General features: G+C 41.4%; 1 protein-coding gene across 1 annotated transcript; it reads right to left on the bottom strand.

The window, feature by feature from the left end:
• On the bottom strand, positions 1 to 23762 carry egf (epidermal growth factor). The gene is made up of 23 exons (XM_065959051.1): positions 23214 to 23762; positions 18711 to 18910; positions 18400 to 18581; positions 16851 to 17078; positions 16549 to 16751; positions 16341 to 16454; positions 15402 to 15524; positions 12051 to 12173; positions 11184 to 11309; positions 10845 to 10981; positions 10409 to 10557; positions 10166 to 10270; positions 9299 to 9522; positions 7045 to 7212; positions 6664 to 6813; positions 6442 to 6573; positions 6232 to 6348; positions 5704 to 5826; positions 5005 to 5170; positions 4466 to 4630; positions 2426 to 2528; positions 1912 to 2008; positions 1 to 1767 (listed from the first exon to the last, which is right to left on the bottom strand). Exons 1-23 carry the CDS (start codon positions 23338 to 23340, stop codon positions 1553 to 1555), a joined length of 3477 nt encoding a protein of 1158 aa, XP_065815123.1. The 5' UTR covers positions 23341 to 23762; the 3' UTR covers positions 1 to 1552.
• Positions 23763 to 24295: the final 533 nt, after the last annotated feature.

The raw sequence follows: 24295 nt of genomic DNA, 5'->3' as shown, positions 1-24295 counted from the left end.
TGTTTTTGTGAATATAATTTTATTGATTTTAAGAAAAACAAGCTTCATCTTGCTACATCATATTTTCAGTGACTGCACAAAGATTCTGAAAAGACTACATAACCAGAGATAGATGCAGTGTAAATATAAATGCTGGATGTCGCATGTGTTCTCCAAATAATTATAATCTTTAATTCTATTTAATCTGTAATTAGCTTGTTGGACAGATACAACTCTTAATGCTTTAGAAATCTGACAGAAATAAAATGTGAGCTATCTGAGTGAGATATCTTCTTTCTCCACACCAAACAGCCTCGTGTGCGATCAATCATCACTGAGTCAGCCACGCTGTCCCGTTCACTCTCGTCTTATTTCTAAAAGCTCAGTCCTTCTTAGAGCGTTAGAACAAGTAAAGCTAGATCTCTGTATAAAAATAAATACACTCTTTGCTAACATTATCACAGTGTCCATGTTTGTGTCGTTGCACATGAGCGCTTCCTCCCTAAAATATGATCATGCACATGTATGGAGTATTTTCTTTTTTTATTAGGTGATGCAGTAACGTGACAAACACAACACGTGACAGAAAGACAAAACAGGAGTAAAAATCAGAAGACGGAAACTACAACATTGAAGGCTATACATTTGCTCTTTGATGGAGTTAAGGCAAGACACTTCAGAATAATTGATTTCTGAGTGATAGAAGATCCTTGTAGGTTTATCTGTGAAGATGTACGGAGAATTTTGAGTTTGTATACGGTTTACATCACATCTAGTTAATGCATCCTGTGATGGGGGAAGCTGTGTTGGTTCTGATTGTATCTTACCTCTAAAATGTTATTTAAATCTTTGTTGCTACATAAACTTTTACAAACACGTTAATAGACTAAAAGAGGTGGTCTTGGGCCTGATTCATGTGTACTCGAGTACAGTCTGCAGTGGGATGTGAACGCAACCATGCTCAAACAAGGAAGTGGACCGCTATATGTCATGATTCTTAATGACCTCCTGTCGCTTCAAAATACGTATCAGCGCAGCCCGGGCCTGTTTCCTCCTCTGAGCTGCGAGGTACATGTGGTAGTAGGAAGAGGGTCGGTTTCAGCGTCTCAGAAATAACAAAAACATCCACAGTTAGCAGGATGGACTCAGCCCTCGAGTGGTTGCCATGGTTACTTCTTCTTTTTGCTTCTTGGTGGATTCACAAACCAGCTATGTGCATACTGCCACTTCCTGTATCAGACTGTGTTCATACAAAAGTGTACTCGGGGAACAGGACAATGTTGCTAATGTGAACGCAGACCAGCGGAGGAGACGGGGGGGGGGGGGGGGGGCAATTGTGCGATCTCTGTTTTTTTTACCGATTGATAATATCAAAGGGAAAGAAGCTTTAAAAAAAAAAGTCATATTTCAACCTAAAGAGAGACTGATAAAACCAAGTCTAGGATTTTTTGTCGTTGTGGCATCGAAACATTGAACGACATTATTTACATATTCACAAAAAAATTCTGGTATGGAGACAACCATAGTTTTTTTAAATGTGTTTATGTTTTTGCGTCGGCCTCACTGAGAAGACCTAGGAGGCGGCGGGGGTCTCGGGGCTGGGTGTCTGTGAGAGAGTCAGCGGTGGCTTGAAAGTCGTGCAGGTGAATGAGCTCGTCAATGATGGACTACTAGAGTGAAGGGCAGTGGGGTCCGTGGTCTCCATGGCAACCGCTGACACCATTGAGCACTCGTACCCTTGGTTGTGTTTGGAAAATGTTCCTGACTCTTCAGTCACATCATTGTCAGCTGGGGAAACAACACAAACAAACAAACATGTAGATATTGAAATCACACAGTGGTGGATTTATCGTAGTTGTATGTAGGAACAATTAGAATTTACAATTCTGTCTGCAGAGATGAATGAAGGTTTTAAAATTGATTTCCTGTTACTTGTCTCTGAGGAGCAGGAGGGACAGACAGCTCTCCTGGGACAGCCCATGGCAGGGATGACCATTCCCTCCAACCCGCTTTCTACCACCATGTAGAACTGCAAGTTCATGAAGGAGTCCATTAGAAAGTTTATTAGTATTATTAAACATCTCTCTTTCTGTTGCTTAAATCTGAGTGACATCACGACTTCAATCGACCACATCTGTTTGAAGTCTGGACTGTCGTCTTGTGTTGAAGAATTTTTAAAGTTGACCTATCACGCTGAAACGAGGTGAACGTATGTTGAAGTAATTCCAGGAAAAGTCTGCAGAGGGCGCTAAAGAGCATGTTCTGTAAATCACGCCGTCAGTTTCCCGATTTGAAACCAAGAATCTAACGAGTCGGCTTCAAGCCTCGACGTAAGACTCTCTTCTCTCAGCACACGGGTCCACTTTGACTGACTGACTCTCTGGTCCGTTGGAGGACTGTTTTTCATTATATTTATTTATCTAGAGCGTGATGATGATTTTCTTACCCGGGGCACGCTGGTGGTGGTGCTCTCTGACGAGCTCTCATCCGTCACGCTGGTCTCGCTCACGTTATCCACCGAGGGTTGTTTGTGGAAGAACTTTCTCGTTCTGCACAGAGGACAGAAAAAACACATGAAATCCAAGGGTCAAACTAACTCAACTGAGGGATTAATAAATGGTATGGTTAACGATTCATGGTCGAGGTGATGACGTGGCTGAAATATTATCCATTCTAATTTAACGTGGTAGAAAAAAATCAACCTGAGAATAATGTGTTGACAGAGTAATGCCCCGTACACGTATGGTATGGTAAACACCAAAACATCCATCCATCCATCCATCCATTATCTAAACTGCTTTTCACGTTCGGGGTCAAGGGCGGAGCTGATTCCAGCTGTCATTTGGCATTTCAATGGTCACCAGTCAGTGACATATAGAGACACACCGGTCAGACTTGGCTGTCAGCGTGAATTTTAACGCTGGCGTTAATCATGATGCATTTAAGGCGTTGATTTTTTAAATTCGCAATAATCTTGAAAAGAACTGACACCTCTGCGTCTTTGAATGTCTCATCTCAAATTAAAAAGCTCCCGGACGCCTCAGTTGACGAGTCCAAAGTCATAGTCCCCCTTATGACATCACACATTTCACTTTTTAAACCGCTCCCTTTAGCTGTTTGAATTTATTTTTCAATTCTTAACAAGTTCCTTTTTTCTGTGGTTAAAATGATGTCGTGAACTTAAGATCGACCATACGTTCTTTATTTTCTTTCAAAATAAAAGCAGGAAGCAAATTACCCTTAACTTAGGACAGCACGAAAATTCAAAATAAAAGCATAAACGGGATTTGTTTGCATGTTTTTTTTTATTGCTGTACACTGTCTGATACTTTACTTGTGTGTGTGTGTGTGTGTGTGTGTGTGTGTTGCAGAGGAAATGAACGAACTGTGTAAGTGCACTCGCACTCAAGTGCAGAAGGCAATTTGAGGCAGAGCTATTGGCGGCCATGTAGCGTTTCCACCGGGGTCATACCTCAGCGGCTCCATTCTGTAGCCGAGAAATGACCTATTTTTATGTGTAATTGCTGTAGAACAAGCTAAACCAAGCATGTAATTGAAAGCGTGCCACTTCCACAGGGGAGGCCGGACTGGGAACATTAGGATGTAGTCGGAGGAGGAGCGCGGGGGGGGAGGGGGGGGGAGGTTGTGCTTTAAGAGTCAAAAGAGTGGAGACTGCCAACAGCCTTGTCCATAAGGCAGAGAAACAACCATAAAACAAATCAGCTCTTTAGAGACGGCTCAGGTGGAAATAAGAGGGAGGAGGGATTCTCTATGTAGTGTACGAACGCCCCTCACTCAGCTAACCAGGGTTTGAATGCTGCCGTTCGTTCTACAAGTGATCTGCACCATGACCCCCCGCGGTCACACCGAGACACCAACATTACACGGCTCATACCACCCTGCGTTTGATAGACAGCTCTCAGTGCTGTCTATCTGTGCCGTCTCAAGCTTCCAGCCAGAAGAGTAAACATAACAGAGCTTATTTATGCACGGTGGTTGAAATGCATACACCAGAAAATACATCGAAATATATGATCATGTATCTAATCGAACTCTTCCTAGTTTTTTTCCATTTCTGTATTCACATTGAAAGCCCTTTGAAACACTTTAGGACCATGAGACTCTGTTTGATAACTGTAGCTGGATGGGTTTTCCTCGAGGTCGTTTGGTATCATCGTTGTTTATTTCTGTCTGCTATATACTTTTTTTTACTTTTAGCCTGGTATCCATTGTTTACCCCTTTCTTACCAGGTTAAATTTGTATTAGTAATTCATGCTTTGGGGGTAGTTAAATGTCTTTTAAGAGGGCATAATCGGATGTTATAAAATGTCCACATAGATATTTCTTTGGGGGTACTGCGTGTCACTGTTTCCAAGCAAGGTACATTCTTCAATTACTTGATTTTTTTAGTTTATTGGTTTACTTTGTGTTTTATCATATTTCATGGACCTCCGTTTGTAACTCCTCCCCCTTCTCCCCTCTCACCCAAAGCAGTAGGTGACGCAGGCGGCGATGGAGAGCAGGGATACCAGGGCCACCATGCAGGCGGCGATGACTACATTTCTTCGCTTCTCCTCTTCGGCCTGTTGGAGCTCCCACCACTCCAGGTCACTGAACTGACAACGCTCGCCCAAGTAGCCTGACACACAGCTGCAACAGATTGAACAAAGTCACAGTTTTTTGCAGGAATAGTGTTCCCAAAATGAAATAATGACACCACTGACCAACTGTTAGAGTATAACCATTGCATCTCAGTCCAATGTTTAATGAATTGTGTTAATATAAAAAAGATTAGGGTCCTGACTCTTTCAACCACTCTGTCATGAGGAGGTGGGTTTAATCGTGTGAAAATAGTGACACCTGCTGTTGGAGAGCTGTAACTACCATGAGAGATTAGCAGATAGAAGCTGGCAGTGTGCAGGAAGTTTATAATAATAATAATGACTTTATGTCTGTAGGTCAGCATGCAAACTATTGGAGGTCAAGGGTTATACAAAGGGGGGTAAAGTGTGGGTGTTACTGACTTGCAAGCGTAGGACTCCATTTCAGGAAAGTAGAAGCAGACGCCCTCGTACAGGCAGTAGGACTCGTGGGTGGAGGGGCAACTCTCGACTGAGTTACTGTTGTGGTGCAGGGTGGTGACATCAGCAGGGCTCCCGGTCGTCACCGACGGCGATGTGGTCTCCAACTCTAGAGTGGAGTCGGGATAAAATTAGATTGAATGAGACAGATGTACAATACGGCAGCACTGTAACTAGTTCACATGTTGAGCTGCAGCAATATACAGTTATTTAAGTCAGGGGATCCCAACTTTTTAGCTTGCAACCCCCAAAATAAGGGTGCCAGAGAGGGTGTAAAAGGCAATGATGCACACAAACTAATAGACCAATCCAAACATTGGTAACACAAAATAATAAAACTGCCTAAAACCCTAAAATTAGACTTAAGCACTGAGTGGACACACAAGACATTAGAGACACACAGGTGTGTTCATCTGTGTAAAGAGCAGCACACACCTACACTGTTGCTTCACGTGCAAACTTACATTTTAAGTAATTTATACACGAGTATCATTTTCATTTCCCTTAATGATGTGGTTTTATTTGAAACGGGACTTCTTTTGTATAGAGCTTTTTAACTGTAATGGTGTTGGTTTTCTTGGAAGGCTTCTCGCGACCCCCCTCTTCTAAAACTTGTACATGCAGTAAATCAAGCAGACACACCTTGACATGACTTCCCGTTGCCGTGGTATCCAGCTTGGCACTTGCATTGATACCTTCCAAGGTTATTTTGGCACTCTGCGTTTTTGCCACAGGTGTGCGTTCCCTGTTTACACTCATCGATATCTGAAACAAAAAGAAAAATCAGACGGACAGTTACATGAACAGTAAGAAGGTTTACAGATCTGCTGGTACATTTTAAAGCCTCAGCTAAAAAAAAAAGAGCTTTCATTAATTTTTTCAAACATTTCAGTCAAACAAAGGAACGAATGATGATACAGAATTTCACTTAAACTCCTCTTGGGCAAATTCTTGGGTACTTTATTGCATCCATCACATGAATCTTGCACAATCTTGAAATACCTAGTTTACACTTAAAACTGTTCTGCAGAGTTAATGACGATATGAATATGTAGAATACGAAACTGCTGCAGTTGAGAAAATTAACGTGACTCTGCACTATTTGTAATCTTTCTTCACGATATGTTACTTTAGCCTTTTTATAGTACTAAAACAGATGGACTGACTCACCCACACATAACTGGCCATCACCTGCAAAACCCTCCACACACGAGCAGGTTGGGCTGCCAGCAATGAGCAGGCACTGTGCGTTTACATCACAGCGCAATGAGTAGCACTCATTCTGGTCTGACAGGAAAGAGGACATGAACCATAACATTTAGTGAAAGTTAGAGAACAGAGAGAGCTACCAGATATTCAGTGTGAAGGGTCAACTGTTACCTGAAACCATCTTGTCCGTGTAGAGAGCTGGCTCACTGCTCACATCAGAGTCTGACTGTCCAGGTGTGCTCTCATCGTTGAATGTTTTATTTTTGAGGGACGCTAAATCGTTGGATTCTCCGTCTCCAGATTCTGCATGATAAAATTCACACAGTTAGACGGTCAAAGCTTGTAGAAAAAAGTGAATGCAATGTTGCAGTATTTTATCTTCAAATGAATCACCTGCTGTCTTGTTGGAGGCGTCGGCAGGCGAACAGCTCTTTCCATCTGCTGATAGGACGTAGCGTGATAGGCAGGAGCAGTGGGCCAATCCCAGCTTGCTTTCACACACTTGGGCACAACCTCCATTGAGGTGGAGGCAAACGTCGGCACCTTCACATGAGGCACAAAGTGGCAATTGTTAACCAAAGGATTAGTGCATTTTTTGTACTTATTTACTTTTGATAGCGAACAAAATCTGAGCATTTATCTCAAACTCTCTACAGCCAAATTAAAAAATCTTCTGACACATGCACAGGCAGCAGGGTATAACTATGATCGTGTATCATTTTATAATCCTTCCTCTCCTTGTTCAATTATGATCAATCCTCGTCGTGTCTGTACCTGGTTTAGAAAGAGGATGAACCACCACGACGGATGCTGGTTGGACCATGTTGACGTGGATACGCTGCAGGTTCTTCCCAGTACGCTTGTGTACGCTCCTCAGCTGCCGGTGCTCCCAATCAGATATCCACAACTTGTCTTCAAACACTGCAAGGTCAAAAGGTCGACCTGGACCAATCAGAATAGAAGAAAGAAGACCAGAGATGTGTTAAAGTTTTAAGGTAAGGTTGGAGTATTTGTAATAATGGTAATGTAGTCATCTACAGCAGTGGTTCTTGATCTGTTGGGTGAGACCCCCTGGTAGGGCAAAAGGGCCATGAAAGGGGCACAGATGTCCTAGTTAGGATGCGTCTGGAGGCGTGGTCAGAGCTCCCCTTGAAATGAGTTTTGAATCCCCATCTGACAGGAGCCTCTCTGTGTGGAGTTTTACATGTTCTCCTCGTGCATGCGTGGGTTCTGGCCCTTGTGGGTGTCATTGCTCAAAGAGGCCACACGAGGGTGTCAGTTTGCCAGCGCTAATCTTTTGTCAAGTACTGATTTACTGATCAATCTGTGATTTGTTTGTAAATGTTTGCATGGTCTGGGTAGACTGTGGAATGGAATTTTCCTCTGGGGTGAATAAAGTTTTCTAAGCCTAATTCTCTCCAGGTACTCCGGCTTCCTCCCACAGTCCAAAGACATGCTCGTTAGGTTACCTAGTGACTCTAAGGGTGCATCTGAATTGTCCCTCCTATCTCCTTTCACTATCCACTTTACCTTAACCCCACGAAAACGTCATGAGGTCAAGGAAAGATGTTAGGAGAATTCATAAAGGACTTAGGGAAAGACGATCTTGTTGCTCTGACAATCCGGCCACATTTTCCACTAGGCCACGTCATTAAATGCGACGGGCCGGCGGAGGTTAATGACGTGGGTCTGCCGTGTTGAAACTACAATGTTCAGAAAATGGACTACAAAAAACGCATCTAAAAAACTCTTTCTGTACCTTCTTACCGGTGAAATAATCCTGATCACCACAAGGTTGGGATTGAAATAAAAGAAATATAGAATACCAGGCTACAAGTAAGAAAAGTGAAACCTTCAGCTTCCTGTCCAATCAGAAATCAACATCAACATAAATATGAAATTAATTGTTACATTTATGCAAGACAAGAATGTACAACTGAAGAAATGCACAAAACATTCTGAATTGAATGAAATATGTTGAATAAAACATCATCTGATAAAAATGTCTCTTATCTTTTTATCTCTTTCATGATCTGAGTCACTTTACGATCATCGTTAATGTTCCTGAACGGTCGGATGCGCGACTCGCTTTAAATGTTGCGGCCGCAAGGAATTGTGGGGCGTCATATGTCATCTCCTTTCCTAAAGGATGGTCCAGTGTATCTTATGCTAAAGGAGGTTATAAAGGAAGCATTGACCCACCTTCCTTAACTTTTAGAGAATTCGAACGGCTCTTATCATGGCCGCCACTTAACTGCTTCCGGGGTTAAGGTGAAGTGGATAGTGAAAGGAGATAGGAGGGACAATTCGGATGCACCCTAAATTTTCTGTAGGTGTGAATGTGAGTATGGCTGGTTGTCTGTCTCTATATGTCAGCCCTGTGATTGACTGGTGAACAGTTCAGGGTTTAACCCCACCTCTCGCCCAATGACAGCTGGGATCAGATCCAGCCCCGCGCGAACCGAATGGGAAAAAGCGGTGTAGATAATGGATGAATTGTTGTATTTTCAAAATGCAAGAGTGCAGTCGAGAACATTCCTGTCATTTTCCCGTAATGTAAAGAAGGTAAGTGCTTTTTACTAAATCATGACTCGTATTTATCGGACTGTAGAAAGGTGTTCGTGTCTGCAGGTTCAAAATGAAAGCCTCTGCATTGGTACACCACTCAAAGTGCAGGGACCAGAGTTAAGCTTCTTCACAGTTTATTTCTTTTAAAACACTCATCAGGACCAAACCAATAAATAAAGTGTTGAACTCGGCCATCACATAAATGAACGGTAACAACCTAAACAAACAAAGTACTCTCAAACGATGCACCTGATGCAGTCAACAGTGGGAGTAGTCAGAAACCTGACGTGCAGTACATCATGCTGCAGCAAACAAAGAGGGTGAGCGTGGCCTGCTGCAGACATCTTAATTACTTAAGTACATTTGCATGTTGATATGACGCTTAGAATGGAAACGGATAATAAGGTCTGGAATTACAATAAAGTAAACTTAAAACATGTATGTGTCTCAATAGCCTCACCTACTTGGTTCTCTAACAGGACCCGACGATCAGAGCCATCCAGGGCAGCGGTCTCCACCAAACCCCTCCTCTGGTCACACCAGAAGAGATGATCATCGGTGAAATCGATGGTCAGGCCGGTTGGTGATACAAGGTTGGTGCTAGCAATGACAACACGGTCAGTCCCTTCCAATGAGGCACTCTCCACAACAGGCTGGGCCCCCATATCAGTCCAGAACAGCTTCCTCAAAAAGTAAAGAAAAAAGCATTCTTAAACCCTGTTTCCACCAGGCAGTCCAGTTTGGTTCAGTATAGTTTTGTACGGTTTGGTACAGTAAACCCTGATCTTGTTTGCGTTTTCACAGCCAACTGTACCCTTACACATCACCAAATCACAGCGGCGCGACATAGTGTAGACGGCCAATAAATCCAACAAAGAAGAACGTGACACAGTAAAAAAAGATCAATGATTCATAGGAAGGTCTGCATCTCCGAGGCCAAAAACAAAAACAGCCTTGATATGACTCTGTGTTTGTCCTTTATTACTGCTGTAGCACAGGAAGTAAAGATTCTTTCCACCAATCATCAGACCGCCTTGTGTCTAACTTCAACCTTTAGGGTCGGATTTGTACGCTTGGCAACCGAACAGAAGTTAACCAAAAAAGTAGGATTGTACGGATCCATTATTTTAGTACCCTTTCCAACTTTTGACAGTAGAAACGCCAATAAAGATGTTCTGTACCAAACCAAACTGACCTGGACTGCTTGGTAGAAATTGGGCTTTAGTCTACCTTAGATTCATTGAAAATTGAATAATAGTTGGTGGAAATATTAAGCTGCTCTTCAAACACAAAAAAGATGTCACATATTGTTTGCAGCCACACTTACTTTGCCAAAGGATGAACTACAATTCCTCTTGGTTCCTCCAGCCCTTTGCTTACAAGAGTTTGCCTGTTAAGTCCAGCCAAGTTACTGCAGTCGACCGTTGCCTGGCTGGAGGACAAAAATATACAGAGGTGTAACACAAAAAAGCAGAAACCATTTTAACCTTGCTTTTCCCTCACATAAAGACTTAAGAACAACTGTCAGCCACACTAATGTCCATGCAAGATTACTGCAAACACCACACACCTTTTATCAGTCCAGTACATCCTGCGGTGGACCCAGTCCAAAGCCAGTCCTTCAGGAGAGTCCAAACCATCAGACACAAGAACGTCTCTTGACCCGTCGTTCAAATCAACACGCTCAATCGTCTTCTGCCTTGTGCTTGCAAAGTACACCTTCAAAATGCATGAAAACAAAAATTGCAAGACATACATTCATTTAAAAAATATATATAAGCAGTATAGCATTTAATGTTACATGTTGCAACTGTGAAAAAGTAAAAAGCAATGCACATCATTTATCACAGACAGGGTATCACATTACCCTGTGTGTCCACTAGGTGTCACCAGCTGTCTTCTACAAAACCTTTAATCATCACTCAATGGGGAAAACCATCTCCTTAAAAAGACTCATGAGTACACACTTCTATTGTGCAGCTCATGCTTCTAAAACTGCATCTTACATGATTCTGAATCGGGTCGTAGTCCAAAGCAATAATTGTTCCTCTGGGATCCTGGACAAGGGTTCGATCCCCAGAGCCATCGGGATGAATTTGTCTCACATCCACTAGATTGGCAACTAGTAGATAAGGCGGTGGTCCTGAAGAAGAAGAAAAATGTTCCATTTCAAGATGAGATGTAATGTAGTTCATGCTTTACCACTCACCTCATGCTTTACATATATAACCCACTAATCTTTACCATTAAATCACAGAATGTGTTGTGATGAAAAGATGGGAAGATGTATATCTATAAGGGCTTATCAGCCTCAGATGGCTGCTGTGCCATTGTTTATGACTCACCTGAGGCAATGCAGCGCTTGCTGTCTTGGTGGAGCTGATAGCCTGGTAGACAGCTACACTGCCACCTACTCGGGGTCACAGGTGTGCACATCTGACTGCAACCCCCGTTGTCTGGGGATGAGCAGCCTGCAACAGCGGAGAAGACTGTGTTCATGCAGAGTCAGTTTTCAGCCGTGATTGTCTACCAGACCTGTCTCATATCTGTCAAGCTGTAATGCAAAGCCACTAGGTTAATGCCCTGCTGTGCTGCTAGGCTTACCTCAGATTGACCACTTTGATCCCATGCTTAATTGCAATATATTTACATTATATTAACATTGAATATAATGTAGTAGCTACAGTGTCTATTAGCTTTCTCATTCAGCCAAAAGGAACATTTACTCTTGCTTATTGGTCTGGAGTTCAGTGCATCGCTTGTTTGTTTCTTCCATATGTCCTCCCTACTTCTTTTTTAAGTGCCGCTAAAGCTGTAGCACAAAGGAAAGCCTAATCAAGACGAGGCTTGTCCCTGGTTAAATTAAGGATATTTATCCTCACACCAATGACAAAGGCCAGTCTGAGATCAACACTCATCCGGCTTCTCGCTCCGCTTTTGTTCTTAGCGTCCGCTTTTAACTTCTTCCGTTAACCTTTATCCCTTCTTTTCCTTTGCCGAGAATACCGAGCTAAGACCAGGAACAGGAAAGTTTCCCTTCAGAGCTTTCTGCCAATGTTGTAAAGCATAAAGCACCCTAAATAGAGATTGTTAGTCCTTAAAGCAAATTGCATAATGCAAGATAATGTGTTTGGGGCCCCATTGTTCCTTTAACAAGTCAGTTGATGTTGTTATCTTAAGTGGGTTCAATCAGTTGTATCTATTACACATACCGGTACAAGCCTGTCCATCCTCCTGCAGTATAGACCCGTCAGGACACACACAGACAGCACCCTCGTCTGTGATCAGGCATCCATGGCCACACTTGGTGATGTTACTTTCGCACACTGTGATCTCTGATGGTGGACAAAAAAGCTAATTCTTAAACACTGTTAATTCCCATTGTGAAAAAAAAATTATGAAGGCAGCACTCACACTCCGTCAAAATAGGTGAAAGTGTGTGAGGAGAACGCAGTCAAAGCCCACACAGTGAGAGTGATGTAATGTTAGCTCGCACAAGAGTGGTATCTCCTCTACCTGTGAATATGTGCCAGGTATACGGAGGCAGATAGCGATATGAATCTGATGTGAAATAGTTAAAGAACGTACTGTGCTCTGGACTACTAACATCTCTGCAACGGTGGAGAGTAAAAGTTGTTGCATGAGCTATCCAGCCTTTTTGAATGTATACAGTTTTATTTTGGGGATAAAGTCCAACATTTTTAAATCATGAAATCGATACTGTACCTTGAACATTAAAGGTCACATATTCTCCTCCTCTTCAACTAGTGTAAATAAGTCTCAGAGCTCCTCAAAACATGTGTGTGAAGTTTCTTGTTCTAAATCCACTCTGATCCTGTATTTGATCATGTCTATAAACCCCTCTATTTCAGCCCTGCTCAGAACAGGCTGTTTCTGTGTCTGTACCTTTAAATGTGTAAATGAGCTTTGTCTGACCACGCCCCCCCTCTCTGGAAGGGCTGCGGTGGCTCTGGCTTTCTTGCTCCATGTCCTAATGTTTACGGTGAGAAGGCAGACTCAGAGGGCAGAACAAACACCTAGCTGTGGGAGTGTCACCCACTTGGGGGAGGGGCTACTGCCCTTTGTGATGTCATAAAGGGAAAATCTTCAAACGGCCTGTTTGAGCACACATTTTCTGAAAAGTGGAGCAGGCTAAAGACGGAGAAGATGGCCTTTTCTCATCGGTTTGTAGACCGACTAGGGACTCATGTTAGTGTCAGAAAAACATGGTGAAATGTGACCTTTAAGAAACAAGAATGTATTATCAGTACATTTGAAAATCGATTATGAAAACATATGCAGGAACTATTTTTTAAAAACTTTTAAAAAGACTCAAGCCACGCGGCTACACCTCCTCCATGCGGTCTGTTGTTGATGCGTTCATTGTCTAGTCTGCTACTTGGCTGCGTGTTTGTTCCCTCCTGGACCTTGGCAAAGGTTGTCTGCTAACCAGCTTAGACGGACAAAGCTGCTGACCAGATATGTTCCCTATTGCAAATGTCACCTCGTCATTTAATCTCGTCGTGTGTGAGCCTGTCCTGTTCTCTTGGCTGTGAGATTAGAAGAGAAGAGATTACGGTGCGTCCATAATATGTTTGAAAAATGAATGAATTATTGTTAATCACTATTAAGTGACCAGAAAAACTGAAGTTAAAAAAAGATAAGAAATCTTTGACATTTCTTGGGTTTAGCTGTTTAAGATGTCTGTACATTCCCTCAGGACGGCAGTGCATATGTTTGTGCAGAAATATTAAATTGTCTGAGGTATTTGTTCACATTTAAAGAATGTGTTGTTCTGTTGGCAGACAACAGAGCTGCATTAAGGCAGAAAGAGGTGACCAGACACTGACTGAGTTGGAAGAGCTCAATAACATATCTGACTTTGTGAAATAATGGAGGTATTGCTTTACAATATGTTTTAGCATTTTTAACCTGATATCTGGTAGATGCCCAGTAAATACACATGTCTGTTTCGAGAAACAAATGAAGATGAACCTTTACTTTAACACAATAACCCTGCTTCGGTCTACTTAACACAGCTCCTCAGTCTCAGCACGACAAGACCTGTAGTGACAAAGTGTCAGTGTTTTAAACCCTAAGTAACCTAACACACAATTGACAGCTCACATATGTCTGGTCTGGTGTGTCTAGCCGATGACCCAGCCTTTTTATTGGCTCTGTGGGGTCAAAGTAGTGTCTGGGGGACAAATGCCACCCTTCAACGCCCGAAGAAGAAGAGGATCCGATGTGAAACTAGGGGCACATTCATTATCATGTTCAAAAGAAAGTGCAAGTGTTGTCACTTTGCAAAGACAAAAACTAAATGTTTCCAATCTTTCTAATGCTACAGCACAGAACGGCTTGGACAAAAATACTGGTTGTGTATAAATGGTTGAGTAATGTACAACATGAGTAAGCACTTTGGATAAATGTGTTGTATTACTGCGGTCCATTTACCATTCAACATGTAGGATCTGTTTTACCCACATGAAGGATTACACTGCAGCTTGGTATTAAAATGAAAACTAAATGACTGCCAATTCTCATCAGACAAAGGAAGCAGTCAGAACAGTGTTACCATTCACAAATGTGCTTGACATGATTTTAAATGTTAGTTACAAGTCTTGATGTTTGTTAGGTATTAAAGCTACAAAGTATGTGACATTATTTCATTAAAAGTTATCATTGCACTGGATGGCATTGTCACTAACAATATTAAAGTCAAATGTTCCCTAACTAAAATGGGTGTCTGATTGGTGACCTGCCTTGTATTTAGTTTTTTTATTTTAGTTTTTATTTTAAACTTAACAGGTCTGAACTGAACAAGCAATCAATATTTGCTTTCTTGGAACCAGCCAATCACAGCAACCCTGGGAGGAGAATGTTTAGGTTGCAGACAGATTGCATCAACAACGGTTGTCTGCATGCCAGTGTAACGTTTATGTGCATACTGTCACTTCATACTGTCACACCTAACTGTCAGTTAGGTGTGTTTTAGATATCTCCAAGTGCTCATTAATGTCATTAAGAAAACTTGAAAACAATGTAAAGAAGTCATGGCCTTGTATCAGCAGCAGCTCTACACTTGGAAATTGTAGCCGTCAAAAAGACAAGTCAGACTTGCATTTCCTCCGCCAGTGTTGTTGACAAAGCTGATATCAGAAGTCCCGCCCCTTCATGATTTTGATTGATTGGTGAGAGGGAAGTGACATTGGCGAGCGTGGCACTGTTCTGAAAGTTGAATTTAATTCAACTGAGAGTGCTGAGTGCAGTGACAAAGTTCAGTTTGTACTGATGCAGAGGGCGTTTTAGCGCTGAGGATGGAAAGTGCTTAAAAAAACTTGAACTATATTGGTTTTGTATTGAAAACGGTGCCACCAGCACAAAAAATACTGACTGTGGACGCAGGCCCTAAGCTGATTCTTTAAATGTCCATTTATTTTCTTTTTACCATAGGTTGTTTATTGAATCAAGACAAAAGGCTTTTAAAAACAAGTAAACTATAGTATGTTAAATACATCTGGATTAACATAGTAACAATACAGAATATTTTTCCACTTTACCTTGACATGTCTTCCTGTCAGGTAGGAGGGCGTATCCTTGAGGGCAGGTACAGAAATATGAGCCTGGGATGTTTTCACAGCCAAGAGAGCAGCCATGGTTCCAGTGGGCGCATTCATTCACATCTATGATTCATACATGGACAAAAAATTATTATTAGTTTCTGTGTAATTAAAGTACATACAAGCGTAGCAGGACATTTGAAGGAGCAATATGTAAAATATACACTGAATTAAATGATTAAATTACTTTACTATCTGATCAGACATTAAGGAAACATGCTATGTTGAAGTGCTGGCTTCTCTGACAACAATGCAGCAGCCAGTATGTCCTCCTTCTAACTTTAGATTCTGCTCCTGAATGCTCTGGATTTGTTTGGACCAGAGAAGGTAGGCGCTTTTAAGACGACCCCCACATGGCCGTTTTGGACGCCCCTCGGTTTGCCAGATATGAGAGCAGTTATCAGGTCAACAGGTGTTGCAGCGATGGAAGTGGGCAAGAGAAGTGGTTCAGATAGAAGTGATTGTACCCGACCTAAAAAGCCTCTGCATGTTTCTAATAAGCTCCACGAGCAGAAACGTGCTCAAACTAGGATCAATATTGGAGATGCTTTTGAAAAATGGAGAGAGGTTAGAACACAGAAAGGTTTACAGACCCATGCAGAGCTGGATAAACACTGAAGCTTCAGAGTCCACCACATGGTGACCTGAGTGAACATCCACTCTAGAGAGGAGGGGGCGGGGGGGAGACAGCTCTCTACAATGTTTAGAATTTGGACTGCAGTACCCATTTTAAACACTAGGATGTCAGATTTACATATTGCTCCTTTAAACACCCGTACATTTTAATTTATTTTAAAGACTACACTTTAACTGACTGGAAACAAACAATTTGTGGCCAATTCATTTCCAAATAATTGATTAAATGCCTTTGATACCAACCTTCACAATGAGTTCCTTGCTTGCTGAGAGCAAAGCCCTCGTTGCACTTGCAGGTCCCTTGCTGGGCCAGACTTGAACACACGTTTACACAATTTCCACTCTGTTCATTGCAACCTGTTTGAAAGGGTTTAAAGTAATTAAATGTTTATGTCTAAACATGTAAAATATATATTATACAAGTCATGAAAAGTCAAGGTCCAATCTTGACCTGGAAATGTTGATTGGGAGTCTCCCATTGGTTGGTTGAGGGGATGTACGACCTTTATATCCACCGGGGGTTTTCCCATTGGTTTAATGTTAACACTCAGTGATTCTCCACCAGTGTTCTTATCTAATTGTTTTATAATCCGAGATGTAGCATCAGTGTAGTATAAGTGCTCCAGAAAAATAGATATCCCAAGTGACTGAGCCCTGACCAAAGGAGAGAAAACATTGTGCTTTATACCAGTTAGCTTATCAGAAAGTCATAAATGGGAGCATAAAGAAGTGAAACAAGTAGAACATGCTCACCGAAGTGGCTGATCCATGATGTGCAGGACGTTCCCGTTGTAATCACAAGAGGCAATGGCACTTTCTCCTTGCAGACCGAACTGAACCCAGAAAAGTCTTTTGTCTTCACGGTCAATTGTCAGTGCTTTCAGTTGTTCTGCCATTTTAATAAGCATAGTTTTCCTCTGTCCTGTCAGGTCAGACCGCTGGATACTTGGAGTTATCCCACCAGACAGCCAAAACAGAAACCTGAAACATGTTTATTTAAAACTGACAAATCATTGAAATGAAATATTCTCAAATGCATTCATATTGTTTACAAAGTAATGTTGCCACTGTTTGTGTTTTTTGTAGAGAATATTGAGGCCTCCAATCATGTCACTTCATACTGAAGATTTGAAAATAATGCATATATGGGATTTGAAACTAATATGTGTCCCTACAAACCCCCCAATCACGAGAAAAATCCATCCTCTCAATCTTTTGCCTGCTCTACTTTTCAGAAAATGTGTGCGCTAACAGGTTTGGAGATTTTCCCTTCATGACATCACAAAAGGCAGTAGCCCCTCCCCCAGGTGGGTGACACTCCCACAGCTAGGTGTTTGTTCTGCCCTCTGAGTCTGCCTTCTCACCGTAAACAATAGGACAGGAGAAAAGCACCGAGCCACTCAAGCCCTTCCAGAGAGGGGGCATGGTCAGACACAGCTCATTTACATATTTAAAGGTACAGACACAGAAACAGCCTGTTCTGAGCAGGGCTGAAATAGAGGTGTTTATAGACATGATCAAATACAGGATCAGAGTGGATTTAGAACAAGAAACTTCACACACATGTTTTGAGGAGCTCTGAGACTTATTTAAACTGGTTGAAGAGGAGAAGAATATGTGACCTTTAATCTTGACTGGGTAAGCACAGAAATGAATTGATAATCGAACCCTTTAAATAGAGAGCTGGTCTAGTACCTCCTGTATGGGGTTACATGATCTAACACTTCACATCTCTTGTTGAAAAGGACGATAACATGTGACCATTGACATCAACATTTAACATTTTTGCATTTTCTAATCAAAAATATTTTCCATAATCATTAAGCCTTATATTTTGGTAATGTTACATTTAAATGTAAGGTGCTCCATTGGCATATATAGAAATTAAGTTGGAAGTCATTCAAAATATGCTCTTGGTAATGTAATGTCATTGAATAATGTTACAAAGCATAAGCATAAAAACAGTTCGCTGCTATTAAATAGCCATAAAATGGTGGAGCATACTGCTTAGTGAAAATAAAACCGTCTTTGACCAGACCGACTGGGGGTATGTTAATGTCAGTCAGTCATTTTGCACCTTTGTGCCAGACATGCCTGATGGAGGGAGATTGAGCCTTTATAGTAACAGAGATACATCATGTGAAAATCTGAACTATGTGATGAGCTGTTGAGAATCATTAGTCAATTCCAGCTAATCTTTCAGTTCAGTTTTTTCTCCCAGTTGCAACCTGCTTAATCTGGGAAAGAAGCACCCTCATGAACAAAACAAACAAACTCAGAAGTGAAATGCAGATTGAATTACCTTCTAGTTGGGTCGACAGTAATAGAACTGGGTTGGGTTAGGTGTCTTAAAAGAGTTCTTTCATTTTTCCCGTTTAAATCCATTCTCTTGATTTTTCCCTTTTCTCCACTTGTCCAGTATACGCTGTTTGAAATCCAGTCCACTGCAAGGCCCGAGATATTTTTGTCAGATGAGTACAGTTTCTGATAAAAACAAAAAAACAAACAAATCAAAATTTTGTTTTTTGAGCCTTAGACCAAACTTAATAAAACTAAGGATCTTACTTAAAGGCTTTTTTATACTCCAGCAGTTCTCTTTAGGTACATAATCACCTGTCTATGTGCTCCTCTTGCTGATGCTTTGTAGATGACCCCTGTGTGTTGGTCCGCCCAGTAAACTCTCTCATCTCTGAAGTCATAGTCGAGAAGGATAGAGCTTCCCACCCCAGCCACAAGCCGCCTTTGGTTTTTCCCATCAAGATCCATCCGATGAATGGCTTTGCCATGGCCAAATATCAAGAAGGGCTGTGAAGCTTAACAAAACAAAACATCACACTTATTTCATGAATCCTATGCATTCCAATAGTCTCTGGCCCTGAAGGGGCCTAGCCCAACATTTGTCAACAAAGTTTCCTTCGTACCTGCCACTCAGTCCCAACGACTACCTTTATAATACATTTTAATTGATTAAATAAGAGTAGGGCTGAAGCATCTGAATATTTTCTTTTCTGATGAATATCACAGTTACTTTCCTGTTTAAACATTAAAGGGGACATATTATGAAAAATCCTCTTATTCAGTGTTGTTGAACATATATTTGGGTAACCTGAGAGTCTACTGACCCACAACATGTGAAATAAACCCACCCAGTCCTTTGTTTGTGGTCTGCATAAGTCTAACAGCACAGAGAAAAATGCTCTGTTTCAAATGTACTCTCCTTGTGATGTCACAGTGGGATTCTGTTAAAAAAAATTAACTCCCCTCCCCTGGTAGCTCCACCCATGGACTCCACCCCCAGCCTATAGCAAAACTTTTGAGAAGGTCGGCCCCTTTTATTCTCGCTAGTGAAGGAGTGATGTCTACGAGGAAAACTCAGGGGGGGGGCTCATTAGATTTAAAGAGACACACACACCAAAACGGAGTGTTCTGAGAGAGCTGGTTTATACAGGGTCACAAACCTCCTTTGGTGCTTGATTCATGCTAGATTTTGACCAAAGCACAGCACAGATGTTTCATTTAGACCACAGGGGGACTGTTTGAAAAGGTGGAAAATGACTATAATATGTCCTCTTTAAAGGATTTAATATTTAATTCTGACACCTATTGTTTTAAATGGGTACTGCAGTCCAAATTCAAAACATTGGATAGAGCTGTATCCCCTCCCCCTTCCGCCCCTGAGAGTCCATGCACATGCAGGTTTCAATGTTGCGGACACATTGTTGTCACAGAGACCAGCACTTCAACATAGCATGTTTCCTTAATGTATGATGATATAGTAAGGTAAATTTATGATTTAATTAAGTAGATATCTTACATATTGGTCCTTTATGTGGATACATTATTGAGTCGCAATTCACAGAAAAGGTGAGAAGAGAGAACTTGTCTTTTTGCATCCAAACAGACCAAAATGTTACTGAATTATTTTGTAGGACAACTCATTAATTAATTGCCTTCACTCCATCTCCATCTGAATATAGGTAAAATAGATAGAGGGTTTAGTCTGTGTGTCTCTTTTTCGATCTACATTTACTAACTGGAGTAAATAATCATACTTATTTCTTTGAGTATTATTTTGAATTGTGCACTAAGAGTGACAATGCTACTATGTGCTTGTTATCAGTTTAACTCAGTAATTCTTGGGGAAAGGACGGTAACTATGGCAGGATTTAACATTTCAATAGCAGTATTACTCTTTCTCTTTTAGTCATGTTGCAGTAGAAGTAAAATTTGTCAAATTAAAAATCCTTTTCATGGCTGGAATGAGATTAATCTTGAAACAGACATAGCCGCTGTTTTTGAATGAAACATGTTTCCAGAGCAACAAATAGCCCTTTCGTTGTCCTTTAACTCTGATAATAGTACATGCTAATGGTGGAGGCTGAAGTAATGTTTGTTTTATCACAGGTTCCTGCTTTAGGAAAAAACAAACATCTAAATAAAGTTGCAATGGGATTAATGGAAGTCTTTTCCAGCATGTCTGTTGTTGGGAACACTGAATACGTTTTTATTATACAAAGATATGGTTGACTTTGGAGCCCGTTACTGAACCAGGCTACGAGACCAAAACAAATCTTGGCTGTCTGGATTAGTATTGATGGAAGGTCTATCATGGTAATCACTCTGCCATGAGCCACCATGGATACTTCTCTTAACTCTGTGGAATGAAGCAAACAATGAGCAATGCCAGACAAAAAACATAATGAAATGTATGTCCCCAAGATGGCCAGTGGTTTCCAGTTGCTAGGAGACGTCCTTATGAATCATTAACTGACAAGTTCACATGTTGGTCAACGTGGTTCTTGACCTACTAAACTAGGCTTGTTGGATGTTGTTGGAAAACGGGTACTTCCAAACCAACATTTCAAATTCTACACTAAAACAGAGTAGTGCGGGGTGCTTGATAACCTAGAGGTTATATCAGGGCCCCATGTAAAGAGGCTATAGTCCTCATCGCAGCGACCATGGGTTTGAATCCAACCTCGGCTTTTTACTGCCTGTCACCCCCCACTCTCTCTCCTCCCAACACTTCCTGTCTCCCTTCAGCTGTCCTACCCTATAAAGACAAAAAGGTCCGAAAGAGAACTAAAAAATATAGATTTTAATTTTTTTTCTGTCTCAAAATCTTTCAAAACAGGGGCTCCTGATGCACCGTTAAACAATCAATATCAACATCGATTTCCCAATTTAGATTATCAGATTGTTCCCAGCAGTATGATTGGTTATTATGGATGTGAAGCCTTTTAATAATATCAGCTTTTTAAGTTCTAACAAACACATGTTCGAGTGTTGAGCTGTGAATTAGTAATTTAACTCTGAATAAGGAAATCATTGTTGGGCATTAAGACAACACATAGAACAAGACAGTTCTCTACTTCAACCAAGCAATTGTTGAACTTTAGCTTTTGATATTCTTTGCTGTAGACAATTTGAAAATTTATTACAGAGGAATGATGCGACTTTCATGAGGAGTAAAATGTTAAGAAACAAAGGTGACAAGCAAGAAAAGGCAAATTTATCTATATTGCACTGCTGTTGCAACAATGATATTCAAAGTGCAAAGCCAGTATAAAGATGAGACATACAAACATCAGTTTATTAGAAATATTTAAATAGCTGGGTCGATTTATGTTACACATAAAGCAGAACTCAAGTCTCTCCTGTGTGAATGTGTCTCTGAGTCCTGACTGTCTACAATGAGGGAGAAGCTCGAGTCCCGCTGGCTGTGTTGTTGTCAGAGCCGTGTTTACATGGACGGGACGGCCGGCTCCTCCCCTTGTGTATAAAAGCTGTTTTAGTCAAGAACTAGAGAGAAGAAGAAGAACATACTCACTGATTATTTGAATGTCACATAAGTGTTTTTAGATCACGCTCATTCTGTGTCAATTTATGTGTAATATGAAGCTACGAGCTAACTAAAGAGCGCTAACATTAGCATGCTAACACAACAATGCAGGACACAGGTGATTACAGCTCGAGCAAAGGACAATTATGTCCACCGCTTGCGCTCAGCTCTTAATTATGGTCGTTCTCATTCATAACTACTTTGTGCGAGCGCGAGTGGAGAGGGGTTGGAGGTGTATTTCTGGAGGAGAGTGGAGGATTCAGTATGGCGGAGGTGTGGCCAAACAGCAGTTTGTTTTGGTTTAATGCTGGTAATATAACTTAAACGTACTAGTGAAAGGGTTTTCTTGTAAAAGGTTTTGTTTGATAAGATACAGTTGCATCAGACACCTGTTCTGGTCTGTATAATCTTGTGATTCATAAACAGTATATATATATATATATATATATATATAGGTAAATTATTCATATAATGTCATTTATTAGGATATCATTTTCATGTTACTCCAGTGTGTTATTTACATTGTTTTTCTGAGGGGAGAAATCGTTCCTGGATATGTAGAGAAATGTTGTTGAATGCAACTTCAGTTCATCACCTCTTTTTTTTTTTTAGAGGACCATTTAGGTCCCGCCAAGTATTTAATGGATCTTTGTTGACCAGTGTTGTAATACCAATCTTTGAACAACATGGTGCAGACTAGAAAAGAGATAACTCTGCTGTTGTTGCCACAGTATGTGCTGCTTCAGGCCGGTGGAGGGCCATTTGTCAAACAAGGCTCCAGCTTTCAGAACCCATATTCATACACATCCATTCTGCCGGAGCTGAGAAGAAACTAAACCATCTGAAAAAGTAATTTTCAGTAAACTATGACCTTTTGACCTCTCTTTGGACGACATAGAAGAGTGACAAGAATCCCTCTATGGGATTACCCAAGACTAAGTACTTCTGAGAAAGACAAACACTCTTCTTAACTATCATGAAAAAAAAAAGAAAATTCTCCAAGATGACCATTTGGACATCAGTATTCATCATCTCTAGGCTGTCATGGGAGAGGCTCTGGTGGCATCCCACAAAAATCTTAGACTCAGCATGAGATACACCCACTCCAGAACTGGCCAGTTTACTGTACTTTTACAGTGAATTGTATTGTCTGCTTAGCCAAGATTATTTTGATGACCGACTTATACCTTCTGTTTCTCTGCTGTGACATGACATAGGCCACTTCTTGAATTAAGAGAATGGTGTATACAGTTAAAAGTTTTGAACCAACTCACCTACACAGCTGCTGTTTCTCCCCGCTCGCAACAGGCGTTCGTCCCAACATGCTGTACCCAGGGCCAAGGCTCCAGAGCTTTGCACCACAAAATAGATCAGAGCTGTTGTGATTGCTGCAGCCAACATAATCCTGGGAGCCGTCCCTGCCTTGGGGAGCTGCACTTGTTCAATTCTTCTCAGGCATTCCCACTTGCATTTCCACTGGCACACAAGAATTCTCCAAATCTAAGCAACATTTGTGTATAGACTGCTGGCATCTTTTTCCACGGCTTTGAACCAAGAGAGACACGGGAGCTTTACATACCAGAAGATGTCGACCTAAAGAGAGACGTACCCCAACGAGGAGATGGAGCACTAAGAGAGAAAGAAGAGGGCAATACTGACAACCCAAAAAGAAAAAAAAACTGTGTGTGGGATCCTGCTCACTCCCCACTTTGGCCTCTACGCTGCCAGTCTGTTTTGGAAGCAAAGATTGAAATTCCTGACACCCCCGTGGTAAATTTTGCACATGCTAGTCCAGCACTGGAGCAAGATCTTCTTCAAGCTGCAGTCAGTGTCTGACGCAGAATGTGGAATATGTAAGAATTGAGGCTGGACTAAAGAGTGGTTCCACATAACAACAACATCTTACCCTCACTCCACCCCCTGACCCACGTCCTTTCTCAATGTGGATGGATGTGTCTGTTTGAGACAGAGTCTTTGTGTCTGGAAAAAAGAGTGACTGGGAGAAGGACACTGCATGTCAGGCTATGTCTGACCAAGCTCAACACTACAATATGAATCCATTCATTCATTGGCCAACTAAGATGACCCTGGTTCCTTTATCAAATTATAGCTCCATTCATAAATGGCACAAATTTACAGTATGAGTTTAATTTAACTATGCCCCTGAAACAATAGACTCTGTTTTCATCTTGAGTGTAAATGATACGTCAGTGTGTCCCTCAATCTACTGCTGAAGTTTGTTTGGCTTCCGGGGGGAAACGGTCAAATGAGTAACTTATAGAGAATGTAGAGCAGATTAGTCCTAAATTGTTTGTCCTCTTTTTGTTACGCTGGAGAACAACTAACAGACCCCAGT

The sequence above is a fragment of the Labrus bergylta genome, chromosome 9 (genome assembly GCF_963930695.1).
Source record: "Labrus bergylta chromosome 9, fLabBer1.1, whole genome shotgun sequence".
NCBI lineage: Eukaryota > Metazoa > Chordata > Actinopteri > Labriformes > Labridae > Labrus > Labrus bergylta.
The sequence above is the reverse complement of the archived record's forward strand: the minus strand, read 5'-3'. Positions and strand labels throughout refer to the sequence as shown.